Genomic DNA, 8,134 nt, shown 5'->3' with positions numbered 1-8,134 from the left:
CGAGACGGGCGGATCACGAGGTCAGGAGATCGAGACCATCCTGGCTAACACGGTGAAACCCTGTCTCTACTAAAAATACAAAAAACTAGCCGGGCGAGGTGGCAGGCGCCTGTAGTCCCAGCTACTCCGGAGGCTGAGGCAGGAGAATGGCGTAAACCCGGGAGGCGGAGCTTGCAGTGAGCTGAGATCCGGCCACTGCACTCCAGCCCGGGCGACAGAGCGAGACTCCGTCTCAAAAAAATAAAAAAAAATAAATAAATAAAATAAAAGTACAAAAAAAATTAGCCAGGGGTCGTGGTGGGTGTCTGTGATCCCAGCTACTCGGGAGGCTGAGGCAGGAGAATCGCTTGAACCCAGGAGGTGGAGGTTGCAGTGAACTGAGATCGCACCACTGCACTCCAGCCTGGGCGAGAGAGCAAGCCACTGTCTCGAAAAAGAAAAAAGAAAAAGAAAAAACTTTTCTTTCTGTTGTTGTACTGTGTTACATCTGTTATAAATAGGTGACCATACAGATATATGAGAGTCTGTTCTTTTTGTTTGTTTGTTTTTGGAGAGGGTCTCTCCCTCTGTCACCCAGGCTGGCGTGCAATGGTTTGATCATAGCTCACTGCATCCTCGAACTCTTGGGCCCAAGCGATCCTTCCGTCTCAGCCTCCTCACTAACTGGGACCACAGGCTTGCATCACCAGGCCCAGCTAATTTTTTCATTTTATTTTATTTTATTTTTTGAGACGGAGTCTCGCTGTGTCGCCCAGGCTGGAGTGCAGTGGCGCGATCTCGGCTCACTGCAAGCTCTGCCTCCCGGGTTCCCGCCATTCTCCCGCCTCAGCCTCCAAGTAGCTGGGACTACAGGCGCCCGCCACCGCGCCCGGCTAGTTTTTTGTATTTTAGTAGAGACGGGGTTTCACCGTCTTAGCCAGGAGGGTCTCGATTTCCTGACCTCGTGATCCACCCGCCTCGGCCTCCCAAAGTGCTGGGATTACAGGTTTGAGCCACCGCGCCCGGCCTCATTTTTATTTTTAGTAGAGACGGAATTTCACCATGTTGCCCGGGCTAGCATCAAACTCCTGGGCTCAGGTGATCCACCTGCCTCATCCTCCCAAAGTGCTCGGATTACAGGCGTGAGCCACTGCACCTGGCATGGGTCTGTTTTTGCCAAGTCTGCGTTTTAGGATCAAGTGGGAGAAGCTTAGAGTGAGAAGATGCATCTGGCATCAATGCTTTTTTTTTTTTTTTTTGGAAGATAGAGTCTCTCCCTGTCACCCAGGCTGGAGTGCAGTGGCGCAATCTCGGCTCACTGCAACCTCCGCCTCCCGGGTTCAAGCGATTCTCCTGCCTCAGCCTCCTGAGTAGCTGGGATTACGGGTGCATGCCACCACGCCCGGCTAATTTTTTTGTATTTTTAGTAGACTCAGGGTTTCACCATGTTGGTCAGGCTGATCTCGAACTCCTGACCTCGTGATCTGCCCACCTTGGCCTCCCAAAGTGCTGGGATTGGGATTACAGGCATGAGCCACTGCACCTGGCCTGTTTTGGGATCTTTTTTGAGACAGGGCCTTTTAGCCGGGCACGGTGGCTCAAGCCTGTAATCCCAGCACTTTGGGAGGCCGAGGTGGGTGGATCACGAGGTCAGGAGATCGAGATCATCCTGGCTAACACGGTGAAACCCCATCTCTACTAAAACTACAAGAAAATCAGCTGGGCGTGGTGGCGGGCGCCTGTGGTCCCAGCTACTCAGGAGGCTGAGGCAGGAGAATGGTGTCACCCGGGGGACGGAGCTTGCAGTGAGCCAAGATCGAGCCACTGCACTCCAGCCTGGGGCAGAGAGCAAGACTCCGTCTCAAAAAAAAAAAAAGAGAGACAGGGCCTTTTTCTGTAACCCAGGCTGGAGTGCAGTGGTGCAATCATAGCTCTTTATACACTCAAACTCCTGGGCTCAAACAATCCTTCCACCTCAACCTCCCGAGTAGCTGGGACCACAGGCCCATGCCACCATGCCCTGCTTAGGTGTTGATTCTGTTTTTGTTTTTTTGTTATTGTTTCTTTGTTTTTTGTTTTGAGACAGAGTCTCACTCCGTCACCTAGGCTGGAGTGTAATGGTGCGATCTTGGCTCACTGAAACCTCCGCCTCCCAAGTTCAAGCAATTCTCCTGCCTCAGTCTCCCAAGTAGCTGGGACTACAGATGCACGCCACCACGCCCAGCTAATTTTTTGTATTTTAGTAGAGACGGGGTTTCACTGTGTTGCTCAGGTTGGTCTCGAACTCCTGAATTCAGGCAATCCGCCCACCTCTAGCCTCCCAAAGTGTTAGGATTACAGGCGTGAGCCAACGCGCCCGACCTTTTTTTTTTTTTTTTCTTTTCTTTTTGAGACCAAGTCTCCCTCTGTCGCCCAGGCTGGAGTGCAGTGGTGCAGTGGCATGTGATCTAGGCTTACTGCAACCTCTCCCTCCCAGGTTCAAGCGATTCTCTCGTGCCTCAGCCTCCTGAATAGCTGGGACGACAGGCGTGCACCAGCACACACAGCAAATTTTTGTATTTTTAGTAGAGACAGGGTTTCACCATGTTCGTCAGGTTGGTCTCGAACTCCTGACCTCAAGTGATCCATCTGCCTTGGCCTCTCAAAGTGCTGGGACTACAGACGTGAGCCAACATGCCCGGCCATGTCAATGTTTTTTTTTTTTTTTTGAGACGGAGTCTCACTTTGTCGCCCAGGCTGGAGTGCAGTGGCCGGATCTCCTGCCCCAGCCTCCCGAGTAGCTGGGACTACAGGTGCCCGCCACCTCGCCTGGCTAGTTTTTTTGTATTTTTTAGTAGATATGGGGTTTCACCATGTTAGCCAGGATGGTCTCGATCTCCTGATCTCGTGATCCGCCCGCCTTGGCCTCCCAAAGTGCTGGGATTACAGGCTTGAGCCACCGTGCCCGGCCTGTGTCAGTGTTTTTAAAGATACATGATTTATAACTTGATGGCTAGACTTAGAGTGAAGAAGCACGTCTGAGGCTAAGCAATGAGGTTTATATTTTAGGAGCAGAGCTTGCACTAAGGGAAAGGGTTTAGAACTGTAACTCCAGAGGATAAATTTAACAGCAAAAGTCAGGATGCGGGATGCAAGAAATGAACTTATAAGATGGAAGAAAGGCTGAGGGTTGGATCTTTGCTAGTGAGAGAATGACTTCAACAAAAGGAGAGATTGAGAACCAGGGGAGAGAGCAGCTCTGGATCGGAAAGTAGGTATTAAAACGAAAGGCATTGGCCAGGCGCGGTGGCTCATGCCTGTAATCCCAGCACTTTGGGAGGCCGAGGCGGGCACATCAGAAGGTCAGGAGTTCAAGACAAGCCTAACCAACATAGTGAAACCCCATCTCTACTAAAAATACAAAAATTAGCCAGGCGTGGTGGCGGGCACCTGTAGTCCCAGCTACTCAGGAAGTTGAGGCAGGAGAATTGTTTGAACCCAGGAAGAGGAGGTTGCAGTGAGCCGAGATTGCACCACTGCACTCCAGCCTGGGCAACACAGCGAGACTCCGTCTCATAAATAAATAAATAAAATAAATAAATAAATAAACAAATAGAGGGTGGCCAAAAGTAGGTATTAAAACGAAAGGCATTGGCAAGGCGCAGTGGCTCACGCCTGTAATCCCAGCACTTTGGGAGGCTGAGGCAGGCAGATCATGAAGTCAAGAGATCTAGACCATCCTGCCCAACATGGTGAAACCCCGTCTCTGCTAAAAATACAAAAATTAGCTGAGCATGGTGGCGCACACCTGCAGTCTCAGCTACTTGGGAGGCTGAGGCAGGAGAATTGCTTGAATCTGGGAGGCGGAGGTTGCAGTGAGTTGAGATTGTGTCACTGCACTCCAGCCTGGCGACAGAGCAAGACTCCATCTCAAAATAAATAAGTTAAAATAAAAAATAAAAGAAGGGCTGGGTGCGGTGGCTCATGCCTATAATCTCAGCACTTTGGGAGGCCAAGGCCGGTGTATCACCTGAGGTTGTGAGTTCGAGACCAGCTGGACCAACATGGAGAAACCTTGTCTCTACTAAAACTACAAAATTAGCCAGGCATGATGGAGCATGCCTGTAATCCCAGCTATTCAGGAGGCTGAGGCAGGAGAATTGCTTAAACCTGGGAGGCGGAGGTTGCGGTGCGCTGAGATTGCGCCGTTGCACTCCAGCTTGCGCAACAGAGCAAGACTCCATCTCAGAAACTATAATAAAATAAATAAAATAAAAATAAAATAGTAGGGCAGGCACAGTGGCTCACGCAGGTAATTCCCGCACTTTGGGAGACCGAGGCGGGCGGATCACCTGAGGTCAGGAGTTCAAGACCAGCCTGACCAACATGGTGAAACCCCATCTCTACCAAAAATAGAAAAATTAGCCGGGCGTAGTGGCGGATGTCTGTAATCCCAGCTACTTGGGAGGCTGAGGAAGGAGAATCGCTTGAACCTGGGAGGTGGAGGTTGTCGTGAGCTGAGATTGTGCCATTGCACTCCAGCCTGGGCAACAGAGCAAGATTCTGTCTCAAAAAAATAAAATAAAATAAAATAAAAAAAGAGTATAATGGATTGTTTGTAACACAAAAGAAAATGCTTGAAGGGATGGACACCCCATTTTCCATGATGGGGTTATTATACATTGCATGCCTGTACCAAAATACCTTATGTACTCCATAAATATATTCATCTGCTATGTACTCACAATACATTTTTTAAAAAGAATGTTGTAGGCTGGGCATGGTGGCTGACGCCTGTAATCCCAGCACTTTGGGAGGCCGAGGCGGTGGATCACCTGAGGTCAGGAGTTCAAGACCAGCCTGACTAACATGGAGAAACTCTGTCTCTACTAAAAATACAAAATTAGCCAGGTGTAGTGACAGGCTCCTGTAATCCCAGTTACTGGGGAGGCTGAGGTGGGTGAATCACTTAAGCCCGGGAGGCGGAGGCTGCGGTGAGCTGAGATTGTGCCGTTGCACTCCAGCCCAGGCAACAAGAGTTAAACTCCGTTTCAAAGAAAAAAAAAAAAAGGAATGTTGTAAAATTATAGCCAACTTTACAGCAGAAACTAGGCGTGGCGCAGTGGCTCATGCTTGTAATCCCAGCACTTTGGGAGGCCGAGGCAGGTAGATCACTTGAGGTCAGGAGTTCAAGATCAGCCTGACCAACATGTCTCTACTAAAAATATAAAAAGTAGCCGGATGGTTAGAATGTTCCTGTAGTCCCAGCACTTGGGCAGCTGAGGTGGGAGAATAACTTGAACCTGGGAGGCGGAGGTTGCAGTGCACCAAGATTGAGCTACTGCACTCCTGCCTGGGTGACAGAGTGAGACTCTAAGTCAAAAACAAACAAACAAACAACTTTACAGCAGAAATTAAATAACAGCTTGAGAAAACAGCAATCAAAATTGAAGGTTAATTAAAATGCAAATAAGAGAATAAAAAAACAAACCCTAAAAGGCATGGTCTTAACTAAAATAAGGGGTTTAGATTGAAAGGACAGAAAGCAGGGTAAGGGTGAACTGAGGGGGGCCTCGATTCTGTGGGTGGAGATTAAATGCTGAAAGGATTTCCAGGCAGAACTTGGAGTTGGGGGTGGGTCTTGGGGTCTCCAAGCAGGGATTTACCTGGGGAGAACCGAGGTGCAGCAGGTACTCCAACGTCTCTCTTAAGGTGCCCAGCTCCTGCTCCAGGCCACTGTATATGTCCCAAACCCTCTCTCGCTCCTCAGGTTGCATAAAGGGGGAGACACAGGTTAGCTCCCTCTGCCACCAGGTCCTTCCCTACCCCATCATTTGTCAGCTAAGTAGGAGGTAAGGGAGCTTGGTCCCTGGAGCCCTGCAGTCATATGGACTACAATTCCCATGGGCCTCTTTGCTTGGACTACTGGGAACCCCAAAGTCTCTATGGAACCTGCAATTCCAGTGCACTGTTAGTATAGACAAATAACAGCATTCCCTGAATCCCCAGGATTACTTCTGCACTCTCCTAGGTAGCAGAGTCTACAGATCTAATGAATTCATTAGACAGTCAAAAGACTGCACAGCACCAGACCAGGAGCCGTGGCTCACTTCCGTAATCCCAGCACTTTGGGAGGCCAAGGCGGGCAGATCACTTGAGGTCAGGAGTTCGAGACCAGCCTGGCCAACATGGCGAAACCCCATCTCTACTAAAAATACAAAAATTAGCCGGGAGTGAGGGCCTGTAGTCCCAGGTACTCGGGAGGCTGAGGCAGGAGAATCACTTGGACCAGGAGACAGAGGTTGCAGTGAGCCTGGATCCGGGCGCTGCACTCCAGCCTGAGTAACAGAGCAAGAATCCGTCTCAAAAAGAAAATAATAACCACAGCACCACTCACCTTGTTGTGGCAGCAGGGATTTCCTTGCCAATACCAACAATAACAATGATAGTATCAGCTAACACTTACTGGGCATTGACCATGGGCTAGGCACCGTTCCCAGCTCTCATTTAATTCCTATGAGGTAGTTACTATTATTGTCTCCATTTTGCAGATAATAGTTGTAACTGACACTTAAGTATTGCTTACCATGTGCCAAGTACCTGAAGTGTTAAATATTCATTCATTCATTCATTTACACATATCACATATCATAATTCTCAGAGTTACTTAAGGCCGGGCACAGTGTGGCTCATGCCTGTAATCCCAGCACTTTGGGAGGCTGAGGTAGGCTGATCACCTGAGGTTAGCAGTTCGAGAACAGCCTGACCAACATGGCCAAACCCCATTTCTACTAAAAATACAAAAATTAGCTGGGTGTGGTGGCACGTGCCTGTAATCCCAGTTACTCGGGAGGCTGAGGTGGAAGAATTGCTTGAACCCGGGAGGCGGAGGTTGCAGTGAGCTGAAATGGCACCACTGCACTCCAGCCTGGACGACACAGCAAGACTCCGTCTCAAAAAAAAAAAAAAAAAAAAAAATAGAGGGGTTACAAGACAATGAGGAGAGAGAAAAATAATAAAATTTGGAGTGTAGACTTCTGAAGAACGATCTTCCTATGAGCCCTCTGCGGCAGGTCCCCTTCATAACCACTTGCATACTCCTGGGGCCTCCTAGGAGGGCCGGCCCCTTCCCAGGTGCTCACCTGAGTCAAGTGACAGAGGGTTGCCCTCACACTGACCAGCCGGTCCTGCAGGAGGCGCTGGCGACCCCAGGCCCTCCCGGGAGCCCCAGCCTCCCTGGTGGCTTGGCCCAGCTGCTGCCGGGTCAACTCCAGAGCTGCTTCTAGTTGCTCCTGCACCAAGAGAGAGGGTGGTTAGACTTTGGAAGCCATGCCTAGTCCCAAGAAAAAAGAAAAGGTGTCCTCTCACGTCCCGGACGTCCAGTCAGCATCCTGAATTCCACAGTCAGGAAGGGCTCAGGACAGGCAGAGAGTCCAGGCACCCCATCCTCTGTTCAGGGCCTCGCACCTTCTCCTCCTGCCTCTGGTCTATCTCCTCCTGCAGCCTCCTCAGGAGCCGGTCCTGCCCACACAACTTGGTCAGCAGTGTCTGGAGAAAGGAGAGCGGGAGCTACTGATGGTCCAGATCTGGCTCTTCCCCTGCCGCTCCTCCCACCATCTAGAACATTCTCTCCCCAACTCTGGGAACTCATGAAGGATTGGATCAGTGAGAACTTACATCTGTCTCCAAGCTTTGGTGGAAAGTTGACTCCAGGGGAGGACCCGGCTGAAGACAGGGAGAAAAGTCAGGGGTCAGAGGGCACAGGCTGGTCATTATTGTAACTCAGTGCTGAGCCACGCCCTGTTTCTACTGATAGGTACCCCACTATTTATTTAATTATTAAGAGATAAGGTCTTGCTCTGTCACCCAGGCTGGAGTGCGGTCATGCGATCATGGTTTGCTGCAGCCTCAACCTCATGGGCTCAAGCAATCCTCCCACTTCAGTCTCCTGAGTAGCTGGGACCACAGGCACACACACCATACCCGGCTTATTTTTGTAGTTTTAAAAATTTTGTTGTTGTTGTTGTTGTTGTTGGTAGCGATGGGGTTTTGCCATGTTGCCCAGGCTGATCTCAAACTCCTGGGCTCAAGCAATCCTCCTGCCTCAGCCTCCCAAAGTGCTGGGATTATAGGCATGCACCATCATGCCTGGCTTTTTTTTTTTTTTTTTTTTTTT

The 8,134-nt window shown here is 49.9% G+C and overlaps 1 protein-coding gene across 1 annotated transcript in view; it reads right to left on the bottom strand.

The window, feature by feature from the left end:
• The window catches only part of PLEKHA4 (pleckstrin homology domain containing A4), a 32,506-nt gene that overhangs the window by 10,277 nt on the left and 14,095 nt on the right, over positions 1–8,134 (bottom strand). The window contains exons 10-13 of the mRNA XM_017864296.1: positions 7,636–7,683; positions 7,426–7,506; positions 7,101–7,250; positions 5,625–5,723 (exon numbers count right to left, since the gene is read on the bottom strand). Of these exons, the coding sequence (XP_017719785.1) occupies positions 5,625–5,723; positions 7,101–7,250; positions 7,426–7,506; positions 7,636–7,683 (378 nt within the window). The remainder of the gene's footprint in view (positions 1–5,624; positions 5,724–7,100; positions 7,251–7,425; positions 7,507–7,635; positions 7,684–8,134) is intronic.

This window comes from Rhinopithecus bieti, unplaced genomic scaffold (genome assembly GCF_001698545.2).
Source record: "Rhinopithecus bieti isolate Rb0 unplaced genomic scaffold, ASM169854v2 scaffold_75559, whole genome shotgun sequence".
Lineage (NCBI taxonomy): Eukaryota > Metazoa > Chordata > Mammalia > Primates > Cercopithecidae > Rhinopithecus > Rhinopithecus bieti.
This window is presented reverse-complemented; position numbering and strand designations above follow the sequence as displayed.